The following is a 17952-nucleotide window of genomic DNA, read 5'->3' as shown; positions in this document are numbered from 1 at the left end:
TATCCCATTAGTAGGGGCTCAACGTGCTTGTGATGAGAACGCCCTCAGGGGACCTAAGTCCAAGGTACGGGAAAATTGTCAGAATTATTTTAATGCGTGTATGCATTTGGCCAAGATAGGGAGTTAGGTAGGCTGGCCGAGCTCCAGTAAGCTACCCATGCAGGTCAGGCATGTGGATGGGGACTGAAGTGGTCAGGAGAGTGCGCGAGTGCAAGAGACTCATTATGTGTCCAGCTAGACATGAATTTTTGTAGGTCGTCGCTGCATGTTGATGAATGTAGGTGGGTAGCCGTACCTGCGGCAGATGTCAACCTAAGTGGTGCATAAATACGTACCTTGAGGCTCAGATGGAGCTTTGTGTTCGATGTAGCTGTGAGATCAGATCATCTGTATAATAAACAGGTTACTCTCATACCCTCACAATGGACAGGCTGTCCTAATACAACTTCCAAGTGCAATAGAAAGGCTACTCTCAGACATCTTTCAGGTGCAATATTAAGGCTACCTGCGTGTATCTTCTATGTGCACTACATTGGTAACTCATAGATCTTTGGAGTGCAATAGACACGTTATAATCATATATTCTAAGTGTAGTAATTAAATAACACTCTGTAGGATCAATGCCTATGTCAGAGATCCCCAACGCGCAGCTTGCAGTAACATGTGGCTCACAGCACCCTAAAATATTGCTTGCCAGTTGTACAGGGCCACTTTGTGTAGGCCAAGACAGTGGATGTGCTAGAGTGAAGTGACAAAATGAGCAGTGTAGGCAAAGCCACGTTACTGGTTGGGAGATCTAGCCTAACAGCCGGGCCTGGCTGATAGACATGACATATTATTTGCAGTGGAAGATTTATCGGAGTAGATTGAAGGGCGGGGGTTGGGAGGTTCTGATGGGCTAAAGCATAGACAACATGTTACAATAGGTGGAGACATGGGTCTGCACTGCAGAGTGAGCATGCTGAAGGCTAGAGATGTGAATCGGGAGGCTATAACAGATTAAGTGGGCTGAATTAAGACCTAACACTTAAAATCAGAAGCAAACACCATGTCCTGCTACAGCTTCAATGCCTGTTCCATGTGGGTGTGCAATGCATATTGACCTTATGAAGTGGTGATTGAGGACAATGTGGGAGGCAAACACTAGAGCAGCCTGGCAAGCCCAGGGTAGAATAGTCCTACTGCTGCTCTAACCAGCAATAAAGTAGTCCATTGATGAACCTGCATTTACTCTGCAAGCCTACCGCTTCTACAACACTCCATAATATCTGCTCCACTGATTGGAGCGGATACTTAATCTGTTCAGCAACCACTGTAACCAGGTGGGACTGCTTCTGCACTTCCATAGGGAGTAATAGGGCTCTTAGCAAAAGCCTGGCAAGTGCAGAACGGGCCAATAGCAAGCTTGAATGCCACACTATCCATAATTGCAGAGGGTCTAATTGGGATGGTTCTACATGCCAGTTTTGCGTATGTGTGCACTATTCACATTATTTGCTAGAAATGTTCAATACTCCAACGGGAAAATTCAATTATTAGGCATGTGTTCGGGAGCTGATGAGCCATTGCCATCTATCTTCTGTTCCATTGCACAGCTAATAATTGGATAATTGACAAATAGGTGGCCTGCAATCACCCAACTGTCCATCATTAGATCATTTGCATTCGCTTAATTTGTAATGGCAAAGTTTGTGATTAACACCCTCACACATTTGCCAAAAGCCCTCACACATTGTAGTATCTTAGTGAACCAAAATGTTCTTCTGCTATTGCCTAATTGGCATTTGGATAATGGGCAAATAAGCAAGGTTCATGCCATCGTGTCCATGATTTAATAAATTAACTAACTTCTTTATAATTCAATGACATTTCTGTTAATAATTGACATTTGAAATGTCAATACATCACTCCAAACATCAAAGATAGATTTTACAAACCGCTCTGTAGATTGGTCTTTGAATTCACCAAATCGTGACCAATATTATGGGCTATTGTGCTAACAAATGCCTTGTTTGCCACTACACTTCCCAAATAGTTAAACATTAAAATATGTTGATTGTTGTTGATACATAGTGAAACATCTGGAAAATGGCTGGAGGGCATTGGCTACAAATGATGGAGACGTGGGAAAGCCTAGCTTTAACAGACATGTCACCCATGCAGTTGATACAATCACCTCCAAGTACACTCACATTCACACACTGGCACACTAAAGCTCCTTGCCAGCCACCTATACCTCATAGACCACACCTACAGCTCCTTGATGGCCAAGCTTCTCCTGGACTTTAGAGGATTAGGTGCATCAATCTTCTGGCCCATGAGGGAGCTATAGCAATTGGGGTAAGCAGAGCTACAACATTTGCCTCTACATTTCCCAAATATTCCTTGAGGAATCACCTCAAAGCTCAACTAATGTGTTCTTTAAATCTCACATGTTTAAATGGTTTAAAAATACTCAATTTGGCAGTTAAATTGCTTGTAAACACCAACTTCATCTCAAACTAAGTTTGAAGCCATTGAACATTTGCCTGCGCTTCTACTAGACTACTGTAAATTGTTGCACATTAACCTGCTGTAATGTCCACTGTATTAATGTTATAATATGAGTTGCAATAATGTTGCCACCACCTGAGATACAATATGTTCTGTTACGGTACGCATGTCGCTCAGCATTTCATTTTATGAGCAAAGGTTGCTCATTGCTACACACGGTTGGGGACCCAGGGTCTAAGCCCATCCCTCTCTCCCGTTGAAAGTGCCTTTCTGGTGAGAAACACAAGTTCACTCACAGTCCTTGAGGTTTTCAGTGCCTGCACTTCCTCTTTGGCTTTTGTTTATATGTGTTTGTCTTTCACAGCGTGTCAGAGGATGCCACACTTTAGCTTTCAGAAAAAAGACGCTGCCACCTTTGGCGTTGTGGGTGATCGCAATATGGGTGGAGATTCCAAGGCTTTGAGATCCTTTGGAAGGTATTGGTTGGCCCTGGGCTTATTAGGATTTTACCCATAGCAGTCTGCTGGAGGTCTACTAGCTTCCTCACCTTTCACTGTGATGCAAGTTTCCAGAAGTTGGATGCCCCAGAGGAGCCGATGCGCCCTGATGGCCTTACTCTCTGGTAAACTCCTCATACTTAATGTGGTTATCACTGCCACTTCCTTCCTGAATGGTTTGCAATGCCTGGCTCTTTCTCCTCCTCTCCCCCCTCCCCCCTCCTTCCTCCTCCTCCTCTCTTTCTTTTTCTATTTGTACTCCCTTCTCCCTCTCATTATTAGATTCTTCCACCCATGTTCCTCCTCAGTGGTACTCAGTGGTACTCGTATTCTCTCCAAGCTGTTACACTCCTCCTTGCTTCTTCAAAACATACCTCTCGCAACCCTCCACTTCCAACTCATGAATCCCACACCTATCTGGTTCTCATGACCTCAGACTCTGGCAGGCTCGTCAATATGTTTGATAATTGCGAAAGTGCTTTCAGCTGGGTCAGCTTGGGAAGTAATGGGAGCCAGATGATTGACCCATTCTCTCCTTTGCTAAAATGTCCCCAGAGGTATTTCTTTCGTTGGGTTGCTCCACAGGCCATTCACAGATCACAGTTACCTCGAGCAGCCACCATCTAGGATTTCCTTTCTGCATAATCACTGCTGCCGTCATTTTCACAGATGTTAGCATTCTGGTGTCTCAAACGCCGACTTTCTGGGTCCATGCGATTGACTGATCTCAGCCAGCATCGCAGAGCATCTATAGTGACACCCACTTGTCATCTGAGTGTCCTGGGCAAAAGTACTGAAACCTTGCTCTTTGTTACAGGTATCATTGCTTCTTCCCTGGGTGACATGATGGAACAGGTTTTGGGGTGGGTGAAGCAGCGAATCCTTTTTGTGCAAATCTAAAGGCAGTGTCAACTTTCATGGCATGGGATTTCTTCCCTTCCTGTCTTTGCTAGTGGAGGGAGCTATCGTAGCTATTGACGTTGGCTGCTTGTTCTCGGGCCCTGTACTTCAAACCTCTCTGACTCTGGGTTAAAGTCCAGGGGGCATTTATTTCCAAGACCTCTTTCACCCGTTCCTCTATCGCTTTTGGGTACCGTGGAGCGACTAGCGACTCAGGGCTGGTGATGGAAAGTGGTGCCACGGGGATTCCCCATGTACGTCCTCCGAACCACACGTCACATAGTGGGTGGTGGCACCCCACCCCCAGGTTCACAATCGTCCAAACCCCCAGCCTCCACGATGGGGTTTATTCATAGACGGTTCTTAAAAACGAACAATGGACATTGCCATTCAAGGTTCTACTGTCCCCTGCAAAACTCTAGACATAATTTGATCAGAATTACTAACATCTTTTAGAAGATTTTGCCCAGACACATAGAAACATTTTTTTTCTATTGTTGTGGTTCCAGACAAATACTCCTATAGGTGAGGCCAGGCTATAGGGGAGCAGTAAATGGGACAGGATGATCTCAAAAAGTGTGCTGGTCAAAGTGCAAGATCCTGAACCCCAATGAGAAGCACTCTCCATATCACATGGGGCGTGATAGACACCAGGGTCACTCTAACATAGACCACCAGGAACTCCGGCCGAGGGTTAATGCTCTGAGCCAAGCATGCATTTTCAACATCACTATTGTTCCAGAAGATGATCTTTTTGTATTTTAAATGTCATATGATAGCTTTCTGGTGTCAGATTGCAACAATGGACACATGGCGCGTGTGCGCAACATGAGATTTGCCATGCACCCTTATTTTATGCAGGATGAAGCCATGGGGCTATTGTAAATGTGAGTGAGTGCACAAAACATACATTTAGCAGACAAGGGACGGTGTATACTTGGCATAGCTTGTGCTTTTAAGATTTATAGTCATGATACATTTATTTAGAGGATGACGGACACCAACCAATAAAAAAGGATAGGGTCTCACCGTGGGGTCTTTATCAAGCTGTTGCATTATTCGCCTCCAGTTCTGCTGGTCATAATTAGTTCTATAATATCCGGTCACATTGATATTCAAAATGATCCATTCGTGTTCTGAAGATGTCTGCAGTTCAGGAAATGCTTCTGGAAAGGGAAAATAAGCACGTTTCATTATTTGTTTAGCTTCTGAGTTCGATTAAAAGCAACCCGCATTCAATATATTTCTGTTAAAGCACAGGAACTATGATGACACTGATTTAAGTAGAGTGCGAAACACTAGAATGACATCAGTGACCTTCTCTGGCCTTAATGTAAACTACTCTATGCATCGTAGTGTTGTGCAGTGCTCGCTACCAGCCACATAAACCACGTAGAAGCCAAAAAGAGCTGGCATACGAATAGCCCTACTTTTATGGGAATATTGTACAGAAAATGAAAATCCCGGGATTTCCGGACTTCAAATCCCGGCCTTCACAATGCACTTATGTTTTGGGGGGGTATTGGCTGTTGAAATGAGCGGGTGTGGGGGACCCTCTAATGAAATCACTGAAGCTACCATTATTTAAATGTTGGGAGGCACACACATACTGTGACCCAGGGCCGGTCTTACAACAGATTGCCCCCCAGCCGGGAAGCAGCGTTGGCGCCCCCTCTCCCCCGACCTATGATCTCATGCATGTGTCATGGGCTGAGCAGCGGGTGTGGGGACTATGAGTTAACAAAATTGTCAATGCTGGCATCTGCTGAATTTCATGAAGATCAGAAAACAGCAATAAGAGGGTCAAACCCGAACAGGCCTACTTATGATAGTCTGCTTTTGCTCTTCATTTTTAGTAACAATGACCAGTTTGCTGCTGTGACTCAGGTCAGAGAATCGACAATTTCAGATCTACACTAATATCATTTGTATGACCTCAAACATTTAGCCACTCTTAAAAGGTGGTGAACTGGTCTTGAACAGTGTTACTCGAACCTCCAAGAACAAGCACCAGCAACATACCCACTGATAGCTGTACAAGCCTGTCTATCTTAGCATTAAAATACATGCATTTATGCAATATGTATTGCATCAAATATTTCACGGGAAGTTAAATATATTTAGGAGGGACACACGTCAACAATATCACTACTTTATGTGAGTGGTAAAGTCTACTTTAAACATATGCAGAGAGTTAACATACATGTACAATTCAACATAGCTCCCAATGTTAATGTTGGAGAGGTGGCGTTCTTAAATTATGACATTACAATGTGGACTTTACATTGAAACACACTGCAGAGCATTACCGCGGCAGAGAAATGGCCGTTCGAGTATTGGGGTTTGTTTCGCTCATGCTTGTGAACTCTCAAAATTCTTAAATGTTTCCTTCGTGATCACTCATTTTAGCTCCCAACAGCACCATGAAACTGCAAGATCGTAAAGAAAAATGATGTCTACCATCCCAACATAAAAACAAAAACAATCAAATACTTAAAGGGTGGAAGACGACCTTTTCTTTGGACTTGTTAAGTTTACTTTTTGCAAATTACTAGTCGCGTGCTGCTTGAATAACAGCGGCCCTTGCACATTGTGCAGTTTATAGACAAATTTAATTTCAAGGGACTTGGAATACTGCAGGTATCAGGGGAAGCATCTCCAGTGTACCCCAAGCGTAGTGCGCTTTGCCCTACACCCTCACCCCCCACCCTTGCAGCCCTGCGCTTTTTCACATTCTCCATTATGGTAAAGAACATTGTCCCGAGCTTGGGAGATAAATGGACTAGGCAGAAGGAGCTGCCTCCCCAGTGTGTGTTTAGCTGATGGTGTATCAAATGCAGAAATGGGTGGCATCAAGAGCCCCACGCTCTGAAACTTCTTTTGCGCACTGGTTGGTCACACGACAGAGTGTGAGCAGGTGATTCCCGAACACTTGAACCATTCTTTAGAGACCTGGCTTTGGTTAATGTGGCGTTAGCTAGTCCTGGCCATTCCCCAGCGTTTGTGTTAAAGGAGATCGGAATCTGCACCGTGCAGGATATTTTAAAGGCCATGAATTGATTCTACAGCATGTCACCCCAATGGAACAAATAAAGTGAAGCATGCATCCTGCAAGTCTGGGTATTTGCATTATATTGAAGACGGGCCAACCGTCCACGGAGACGGTTTCTACTGTAGTTGCTAAATCGCTTTCCCAAGCCCGGTGCTATGCAGACTTCGCTCAGCTTTTGGTCCAGCGCCTGCATCCATCCTTCACACCATCATTCACAAGGCGCGTTTGTGTAGGTGTTTGCTTATCTCGTTAGACTAGCGTGATTGCTATTCCAAACAAAAGAAGCACAACGACAAAGAAGAGTATAAGACAAGTCTGAGTGAACACTGAAATGTATGAAACTCTTGCACTAAAATAAAGTCAGCAGTGCATGCCCAGAAAAGAGGGAACGACAAACAATATGCTCGGGAGTGGGAACTAGGGGGGAGGGGGAGTAAGCCCCAAACCGGCACAAGAGTGGTACCGGCCCCCAGGGCCTTGCCCTCAAAGTGATTTTGGCCGGGCCAACGGACCGACCAATCCAACCCCGCTGGAACGTGCAACTGTCTAAGATCTGCTGACGGTGACACTCTGCTAAGGTCTTCCGAGAACCGGCCTTTTGATTTCCTGAGGAGAGTCTACCACCAGTGCTCGCTTCCTTTTTAATGACTACTTGAGCCTTGACAAAAGTGTCTAGCTTTGTGGCCTCCAGAGGCTGTTCTTGGATGGTCCAGTCATCTCTGCAATACCATTTTAAAATAAATAAAACACCTATGCAGCAATAGGCCCCACCTCGAGGACGGGAGCAGGAGGAAAGAAGTGTGCTTGCCCCGGCAGGCTGTAGTTACTGCCGGATTTCCTGAAACAAGGCCAATCAGCGAGGGCAGGATGCAGCAACTGTTTGTATTTGCTGATTCTGCTGCTGCTTGGCAGTGTATGCTTGTGATGGGAACAACTTCATGATTTAGAGACCCACTCGCTCCTCTTTTCTGTAATGGCCCGGGCCAACAACACCAGCCAGCCCCAACCGATCCACACTTCAGTGTCAGTACGCGCCCATAGCCTGGAGGAGGGCACACTGCACGTGCACCCATGGGCCTAGCTGACGCCAGCAGTGCCGGCGCCACCCAGGGCCTGGGCAAGGTAATAAAGCAACAAATGTTGCTAATTTATTTGCCAATTGCCCTGCCCTGCCTGAGGGCCGAGGCCAGGCCCGTTTCTTGGCCCGGGCGAGGCGGGCAACTGCCCGGGGCGCAATAGCCCCAGGGGACGCAATTGCCCCGGTCCCTGGAGCCTCTGGAGGGGATGGAATTCCCCAGTTTGTGGGGCGCCGCATTGATATGGGGAAAGTTCTGCAGGTCAGGTGCTGGCACTGCCCCTTCCGACTGTAATGTCACGTAGTACAAAGGTACTACGTGACATTACAGAAGTCAGAGGCTCCTTCTGACCACTTTCGTGCCACTTGGGGTGGAGGGCTTAAGCACACCAATAAAAACACTTTAGGTCCCCCTGCAGCTAAGACCAGCTCTTCCATCACAATGCAAGCAGGAAACTGCTAATGGTGGCCCATTAGTCACTAAATGGTTTCGTGCTGGCATTGAGATGGGAGGGGAGGTGCAGTGGGCTGTGGGGAGTGGGCGTGCCTTGCAGGGACACACAGTGGGCCCCGACATGGTACAAACGGAGACCCGCTTGGGTCCATGGTGTGTCACTTCAAGCCCAGAAAATGGCTGAAATAATAGTTTAAAGCAGCGCTATTTCTTTAAGCTATGAACCGGTTTATTTATTTATTTATTTATTTATTTATTTATTTATTTATGCAATGTTTGTCGGGTACATGGAGACAGATAATTTATTTATTTATGCAATGTTTGTCGGATACCTGCATCCGACACACATTGCATAAATAAATAAATATGCAGGTACCCGACAAACATTGCATGAATAAATAAATAATCCTGGTCCATGTATCCTTACAACAGTCGAGACTTTACTGTATCAAAGCACACACTTGATTCCTATTCAAAGAATGTTAAAGTGATTGTTTATTGGGTTCAGGTGTCTCCTTGTCATTGCCCTTTTGGCTTAGGTTGCCTCCAACCCCCTTCAGCATCTTGTGTTCTTTGTTGGTTGTATATACTGCATCCTGTGCCATATTCATGGTCTCTTGGTTGGTGTGCCCAGTCCTCATTATCTGCAGCCTAAGTGGGACTGGGGCATAAAATTGTCTTGGGCACCAGTGAAAAAGTGGCCCACCGTTGCAAATGGCAATTCATTCCTTGTATGATGGACTGTTTGACTTTGGGTAGGAGTTCCTTAATGGTGTAGTTTGGGAATGGTGCGCAGGGTGGGGTGGGAGTGGTGCGCGTAGTGCAGTGGGAGTGGTGCGCGGGGTGCGTTGGGAGTGGCGCATGGGATGGGGTGCGGGGGGGGGCGCATTCCTAGTGTTTCGCCCTGGGCACCAAATGGACTAGAAACTGCCCTGGCCGAGGCCACAGCCTGCAGCAGTGCCAGTGATAGAATACACGTGTAACACGTTCATTTCCCAACATTATAAAAATGATTCATTTTTATAATGTTGGGACACAAATGTGTGACACGTGTATTCTAGTACTGGTACTTTGGACTGCTGGTGCAGCGCCCCCTAGAGGCTGACTGACCCCAGGCAGCCGCCTGGCCTGCCTGACGCCAAGACCGGCCCTGCTGTGACCAGATGTCTCCGTCCCCAGGGGACGCAATTGCCCCGGTCCCTGGAGCCTCTGGAGGGGATGGAATTCCCCAGTTTGTGGGGCGCCGCATTGATATGGGGAAAGTTCTGCAGGTCAGGTGCTGGCACTGCCCCTTCCGACTGTAATGTCACGTAGTACAAAGGTACTACGTGACATTACAGAAGTCAGAGGCTCCTTCTGACCACTTTCGTGCCGCTTGGGGTGGAGGGCTTAAGCACACCAATAAAAACACTTTAGGTCCCCCTGCAACTAAGACCAGCTCTTCCATCACAATGCAAGCAGGAAACTGCTAATGGTGGCCCATTAGTCACTAAATGGTTTCGTGCTGGCATTGAGATGGGAGGGGAGGTGCAGTGGGCTGTGGTGAGTGGGCGTGCCTTGCAGGGACACACCGTGGGCCCCGAAATGGTACAAACGGAGACCCGCTTGGGTCCATGGTGTGTCCCTTCAAGCCCAGAAAATGGCTGAAATAATAGTCTAAAGCAGCGCTATTTCTTTAAGCTATGAACCGGTTTATTTATTTATTTATGCAATGTTTGTCGGTTACATGGAGACGGATAATTTATTTATTTATGCAATGTTTGTCGGATACCTGCATCCGACACACATTGCATAAATAAATAAATATGCAGGTACCCGACAAACATTGCATGAATAAATAAATAATCCTGGTCCATGTATCCTTACAACAGTCGAGACTTTACTGTATCAAAGCACACACTTGATTCCCATTCAAAGAATGTTAAAGTGATTGTTTATTGGGTTCAGGTGTCTCCTTGTCATTGCCCTTTTGGCTTAGGTTGCCTCCAACCCCCTTCAGCATCTTGTGTTCTTTGTTGGTTGTATATACTGCATCCTGTGCCATATTCATGGTCTCTTGGTTGGTGTGCCCAGTCCTCATTATCTGCAGCCTAAGTGGGACTGGGGCATAAAATTGTCTTGGGCACCAGTGAAAAAGTGGCCCACCGTTGCAAATGGCAATTCATTCCTTGTATGATGGACTGTTTGACTTTGGGTAGGAGTTCCTTAATGGTGTAGTTTGGGAATGGTGCGCAGGGTGGGGTGGGAGTGGTGCGCGTAGTGCAGTGGGAGTGGTGCGCGGGGTGCGTTGGGAGTGGCGCATGGGATGGGGTGCGGGGGGGGGCGCATTCCTAGTGTTTCGCCCTGGGCACCAAATGGACTAGAAACTGCCCTGGCCGAGGCCACAGCCTGCAGCAGTGCCAGTGATAGAATACACGTGTAACACGTTCATTTCCCAACATTATAAAAATGATTCATTTTTATAATGTTGGGACACAAATGTGTGACACGTGTATTCTAGTACTGGTACTTTGGACTGCTGGTGCAGCGCCCCCTAGAGGCTGACTGACCCCAGGCAGCCGCCTGGCCTGCCTGACGCCAAGACCGGCCCTGCTGTGACCAGATGTCTCCGTCCCCAGGGGACGCAATTGCCCCGGTCCCTGGAGCCTCTGGAGGGGATGGAATTCCCCAGTTTGTGGGGCGCCGCATTGATATGGGGAAAGTTCTGCAGGTCAGGTGCTGGCACTGCCCCTTCCGACTGTAATGTCACGTAGTACAAAGGTACTACGTGACATTACAGAAGTCAGAGGCTCCTTCTGACCACTTTCGTGCCACTTGGGGTGGAGGGCTTAAGCACACCAATAAAAACACTTTAGGTCCCCCTGCAACTAAGACCAGCTCTTCCATCACAATGCAAGCAGGAAACTGCTAATGGTGGCCCATTAGTCACTAAATGGTTTCGTGCTGGCATTGAGATGGGAGGGGAGGTGCAGTGGGCTGTGGTGAGTGGGCGTGCCTTGCAGGGACACACCGTGGGCCCCGAAATGGTACAAACGGAGACCCGCTTGGGTCCATGGTGTGTCCCTTCAAGCCCAGAAAATGGCTGAAATAATAGTCTAAAGCAGCGCTATTTCTTTAAGCTATGAACCGGTTTATTTATTTATTTATGCAATGTTTGTCGGTTACATGGAGACGGATAATTTATTTATTTATGCAATGTTTGTCGGATACCTGCATCCGACACACATTGCATAAATAAATAAATATGCAGGTACCCGACAAACATTGCATGAATAAATAAATAATCCTGGTCCATGTATCCTTACAACAGTCGAGACTTTACTGTATCAAAGCACACACTTGATTCCCATTCAAAGAATGTTAAAGTGATTGTTTATTGGGTTCAGGTGTCTCCTTGTCATTGCCCTTTTGGCTTAGGTTGCCTCCAAACCCCCTTCAGCATCTTGTGTTCTTTGTTGGTTGTATATACTGCATCCTGTGCCATAATCATGGTCTCTTGGTTGGTGTGCCCAGTCCTCATTATCTGCAGCCTAAGTGGGACTGGGGCATAAAATTGTCTTGGGCACCAGTGTAAAAGTGGCCCACCGTTGCAAATGGCAATTCATTCCTTGTATGATGGACTGTTTGACTTTGGGTAGGAGTTCCTTAATGGTGTAGTTTGGGAATGGTGCGCAGGGTGGGGTGGGAGTGGTGCGCGTAGTGCAGTGGGAGTGGTGCGCGGGGTGCGTTGGGAGTGGCGCATGGGATAGGGTGCGGGGGCGCATTCCTCGTGTTTCGCCCTGGCCACCAAATGGACTAGAAACTGCCCTGGCCGAGGCCACAGCCTGCAGCAGTGCCAGTGATAGAATACACGTGTAACACGTTAATTTCCCAACATTATAAAAATGATTCATTTTTATAATGTTAGGACACAAATGTGTGACACGTGTATTCTAGTATTGGTACTTTGGACTGCTGGTGCAGCGCCCCCTAGAGGCTGACTGACCCCAGGCAGCCGCCTGGGCTGCCTGACGCCAAGACCGGCCCTGCTGTGACCAGATGTCTCCGTCTAGGGTCACTTTCCCCTTTCACAAACCGTGCCTCCCACCCTGCACCCCTGTCACAAAAAGCTTCAACAACATTGTCAAATCTCACTCTTTTCAGAACAGGCTTTGAAGCTATACTCTTATAAGTGCACTTCTCTGCTACAGAGGAAGCCTGTTTGCGGAAGAGACAATACAATTGTAATCTTTTCTTATGACAATAGAGATGCCAAATCGATAGAGTGGGTGCAAAAGAGAGGGGGGTGCAGAAGTCATCTGAAATGTATGTGCAGCCATTTCCCCAATATTGTTCCATGTGCCACCCTCAACCTTCCTCACCCTGGATAATCATTAGTGCACCCAAATACTTTGCAAAACAAGCACCGACAAAGCCAACAGTTGTGCCTTTGTATAGTCATTTGATAGGCATTTGCCAGTCACTGCCATAATTGTATTACTTGGCCATAAAACGCCAACAGCTGGCAAATAGTGTTACTACCTGGGTATATTATATAAAACCCTACTTAAATACGTTGAAACAAACCGAATACTCGACCACTCGCAATTTGGCTTCAGACCAATGAGAGGAACATAATCAGCAATACTATCCATATTAGACAACCTTAAATTAAATGAAGACTACAGCACTCAATCGGCCCCCATACTACTGGGCATCTCTGCGGCATTTGACACAATTAGCCATGCAACACTAATAAAAAGACAGATGGAATGCGGCAGAAAAGAATCCACCCTAAGGTGGCTTACCTTCTTCCTCACAAATCGAACCGAAAGAACCTACCTAACACCTTTCACCTCTAACACCCAAAACATCTCCTGCAGAGTTTCACAAGGATCCAGCCTCTCCCCACTACTCATGAACATCTACATGTCCCCCTTGTTGAAAATCATTCAAACTCACAAACTGACTGCCTACAACTACGCAGACGACACACAACTGATGGTGAAGATAGCAATGACCCAAGAACCAAACAACAGCCTCAACAATTGTCTCAGACATCTACAACTGCATGAAAATGAACAACCTCAAATTGAACCTGTCCAAAATGGAAATAATGGTCTCACTCACAGAAGGTAATGCAACAAACCCAAAACTGGACCGGCTGCCAGCATGGGAACTCAACCGGAAACTTCAAAGGTGGTAAGTAACCTAGGAATACTTATGGACAACAGACTATCACTGGTATCGCAAGTCAACACAATCACAAAAAAGTGTTTCTATCTCCTGAGACCTCAGTGGGCTGCTCTCATACCTCTCTTTTCCACAGAGAGCCCTTACAATCATATCACAGATATTAACAAGAATCGACTGCACAAACCGTCTCTACCTAGGAATGCCTGAATGACTCACCAAAAAACATCAGTGCGTCCAGAACACTGCAGCTAGGATTCTGCTGAGATTAAACGGAAGAGACCACATCACTCCAGCTCTGAGAAGCTTACATTGACTACTGCTAATAAAACACATTCAATTCAAGGCCCTCTGCATTGTCCATAAATCCTTACACAGACAAGGAGTCAAATTTCTCCAAGCCAAGATCAGCCGCTACCAACCAAGAAGACACCTAAGATCAAACAATGACCTACAAACAGAGACAAACAATACGAAAAGAGAATAATTCCTGCCAAGTCTCCTCCAAACACTGTGCTGAAGCAGTGTAACGTTTGGATGAGAAACCAGAGCTTCTCATTTAACTCAGAGGTAGGCCCGCTGGCCCCTATTTTCTTTCACCGCATACGTGTACAATTCCGTAAAGTGTTTACTTAAATGCACCTGACTGTCCCTGCCTGCCTACGACGTCCCAGCAGACGCGCGCACGTCCTTTAACCAACACGGCACACTTTCCTCCTAGCCTGCCTGAGAGACAGGCGCCCTGTAAACATGTCTTGCCATGTACTTTTACTGCTGTCATCCCCTTGCGTCCTGGACGCTTGAACCCATTGGTACCCACAGTGGTGCATATACCCTGCCTCCACAACTACTGTACTGTACTCTGCCTCATTCATGTACCTATATATCTGTATACATGTTACATTGGTACACCCCATACCGCACAGCGCCTCATGCACTGCCTTACCTTTTTGCTGTCTGAACTGTATTTCTCCCTACATGCATCTCAGCATTCGTGCTGCTCATTCTTGCTGTTTAAGTGGCACAAGTGCATAACTGTATCATCTGCATTGCCTCATATTCGTGTGTCACTGAGATGTCATTGTTACCAAGATGTTTTTTGTTATTGAGTGTTAATGAGATCTGGCCCAGTTGCTGATCTTCCTCACTTGCACTGCCTTTTATTACCGCCTTGGTGCCCCATATGCATTGCCTACCTAACTGCTTAACTGTCTGGCCTAGGTGTCCGTACATGTACCGCCTTACTTTCACTGCGTTATTGGGAAAAATGTTAAGCCTAATAACTCGGTTCTACATAATGGCGATCTCCCTACCCATAGATACTAGTAGTCAGGTTCATCTGTCTGAGCTCCCACCAGGACCTACACTAGTCCCCAGCCTGTTTAAACTGATAGCTATGAATAATGCCACCTCCGTCCTTCCTAAACATCCTAGTTCCTCAGAGAGTATCTTTACCATGTGCTACATCTAACAGAAACCTTAGACTCTGCGCTAGATTAACAAAATTGCATGAACCTCTCCGAAGATCTCTACCGCCCACCAAACTCAAAACAAACTATCAGCATAATATGAAACCCAGTCATACTAAGCTGTCACTGCCACCCTGCACATCCAAAATAGATGCCCTCCTAACTAATAATCACACGCGCAAGTTACCTGATACCATCAAAGCTGAGCCCCTCCAAGCTAAAACTGTATTTAAGACCCCCTCCCTCAAAGGAGTACTCCTTAATGCGAGATCGCTCATCGCCCACGCCCTTGACATAGCCGACCTAATCACAGAAGGTAATCTCGACTTTCTCGCGATTACAGAGACGTGGCTACACAATGCGGCAGGACCATCGCTTATGTTAGCCATCCCGGATGGCTACACAATAGTTAGACAAGACCAAGATAGCGCAAGAGGTGGCGGTATCGCTATCATTTCCAAAATGAGCCTCGCCCTCAGACTAACTCCTACCCAATCGCTACAATCATGTGAAACCCTATCTGCCAAATTCCAGATAAACAATTCACAATCACTCACCATCCATCTAATATACAGACCTCCTGGTCCTCTAGGCACCTTTGAGGAGGATCTCCATAACTTACTCACCAACAACCTCAAACCATGTTCCCAATTACTCCTACTAGGGGATTTCAACACAGGCTTTAATGACCCTATGGACAAAAATGCCTCGGTTTTAGCGAATATAATTAGTGCGTTAGGCCTGTCTCAAAAAGTTAACAAACCTACTCATTTGAAGGGGAGAACGCTAGATTGGATAGCAGACTATAACTGCATAGCTACTATCTCTTCTATTACGCCTCTACCTTGGACAGACCATTCACTGGTGCCCTTCAACTTATCCACCACTAGACCTACCCCTACGGCCGCTTTACTAGGGCCACCATGCTTAACCAGAAATAAAAAGTGCATCACAGCAGAGAAAGTCATCCCTGATGTCCTACCCACTCTTAATGCATGTCAGAAAATCTAGATCCCAGCATCCTATTGCATGAATTCAACAATATCATGCTCACCACACTAGACAAATTGGCCCCTCTCAAACTTATATCGAGTAAACCCAAAGCCCATCTTAACAAATGGTTGACGCCACAGCTGAGAGACCTACGCATCCTGAAAAGAAATAGTGAAACTACTTGGAGGCTCTGCCCCTCAAATGACAATAAGGCTAAATTAACCTCTCTCTCCTCGCTTTATAAGAAGGAAGTTTGCCTGGCAAAACGTAATTCTTATGACAAACGCATAGCCAAATCTAACTCCAGTATGAAAGAACTAGAGTCACCAATAGCCATTCCTGATATCTGCACTAAGGACAAGTCTTGGTGTACAGATATCCAACATGCTCTAGCAAATAAAATTAACACGCTCCAAAACAAAATACAGCTAAAAAAAAATACACTGAAACGTCAGGAATCGCCTAAAGTCCCCCTGCCTAACAATCGTCCTATGGCACATAACAAAACTTTTCATTTCACCAAAATGTCTACCCTGAAAGTAGAAAAATTATCCTTTTGCTTAAACCTTCCAATTGTAAAGGTGACATTTGTCCTGCACAACTAATAAAAGATACTGCCAAAGAACTGTCTCCCTTCATCTCTAAATTGATTAATGCCTCCTTTGCCTCAGGCACTATCCATGCTAACCTTAAACAGTCATGGGTGCTCCCTCTCCTCAAGAAGCAGACTTTAGATCCTCTCATCCCTACCAACTACCGTCCCATTACCACTGTACCTTTTCTACTCAAAATACTGGACAAAGCTGCTTACAACCAGGTTCAAAAACACCTAGAACCACATAAGCTCCTAGGAGATAGACAATCTAGCTTCCGCCCTCTACATGGAACGGAAACTGCCCTAATTGATTTAAAATCCCAAATTGAAGAGGTGAGAGACAAAGGGAGGACAGTACTTCTGCTACTTCTTGATCTCTCAGCGGCCTTCGATTTAGTGTATTACAAAGTCCTCTGTAGACACCTGGACTCTGCCGCTCATTTCTCCCAAGAGGCCATCAGATGGATTGAGATCCTACCCCCATCTTGTGTGGTGTTCCCCAAGGCTCCTGTGTCTCCCCACCTCTATATAACATCTTCACCAAGCCCCTGTTCGATGATCTAGACCATCTGGGTATCACCTACACTAACTGCGCAGATGATACACAGATCCTCCTCCCGATTTCTGGGGATCATAGGAAGGACACCGAATTGGTGAATAGGGTATATCTTATCATCCAGGCATGGATGGCCACTCATGGCCTCTGCCTGAACGATGATAAGACTGAGTTGATAATTCTGGGCACCCACACTAACATTAGAAAACTAGGCCAGGTATTTTCCTCCTTTAACATTGATGGGAATATCATCCAAGACTCCAAGGAAGTAAAAATCCTTGGTTTCTACCTTGATTCTACTTTGTCACTTGATAAACAGGTAAAAACCCTGGCCTCCACCATGGCCTATACTTGCAAGCTGATAAGAGCTGGCAAGCCATTCCTCTCCAATGACAGTTGCATGATCCTGGCCAGCGCTTTAATACTCTCCAGAATTGATTACTGCAATGCACTATACATTGGAGCTAATAAAACAACCATCCAGAGACTTCAAACACTACAAAATAACGCCTTTAGAGCAGCACTTGGCATAAATAAAAGAACCCATATCTCCTCCATCAGGCACCAACATAAATGGTTGTCTAATAATAATAAAATTCAGCTAAAGATGCTATCTCTGACCCATAAGGCCATTAATAACTCTGCCCTAGTTACCTGATAGACAACTTCACAGGAGAATTTCCCTCAGACCTACCA

At 46.0% G+C, this 17952-nt stretch overlaps 1 protein-coding gene across 1 annotated transcript in view; it reads right to left on the bottom strand.

The window, feature by feature from the left end:
• LVRN (laeverin) overlaps positions 1-17952 on the bottom strand; it is a 933533-nt gene that overhangs the window by 299379 nt on the left and 616202 nt on the right. The window contains exon 12 of the mRNA XM_069625536.1: positions 4920-5056. Within this exon, the coding sequence (XP_069481637.1) occupies positions 4920-5056 (137 nt within the window). The remainder of the gene's footprint in view (positions 1-4919; positions 5057-17952) is intronic.

The sequence above is a fragment of the Ambystoma mexicanum genome, chromosome 6p, assembly GCF_040938575.1.
Source record: "Ambystoma mexicanum isolate Mex_15411 chromosome 6p, UKY_AmexF1_1, whole genome shotgun sequence".
Classification (NCBI taxonomy): Eukaryota; Metazoa; Chordata; class Amphibia; order Caudata; family Ambystomatidae; genus Ambystoma; species Ambystoma mexicanum.
Note: the sequence above shows the minus strand (reverse complement) of the source record. Positions and strands in the feature narration are given on the sequence as shown.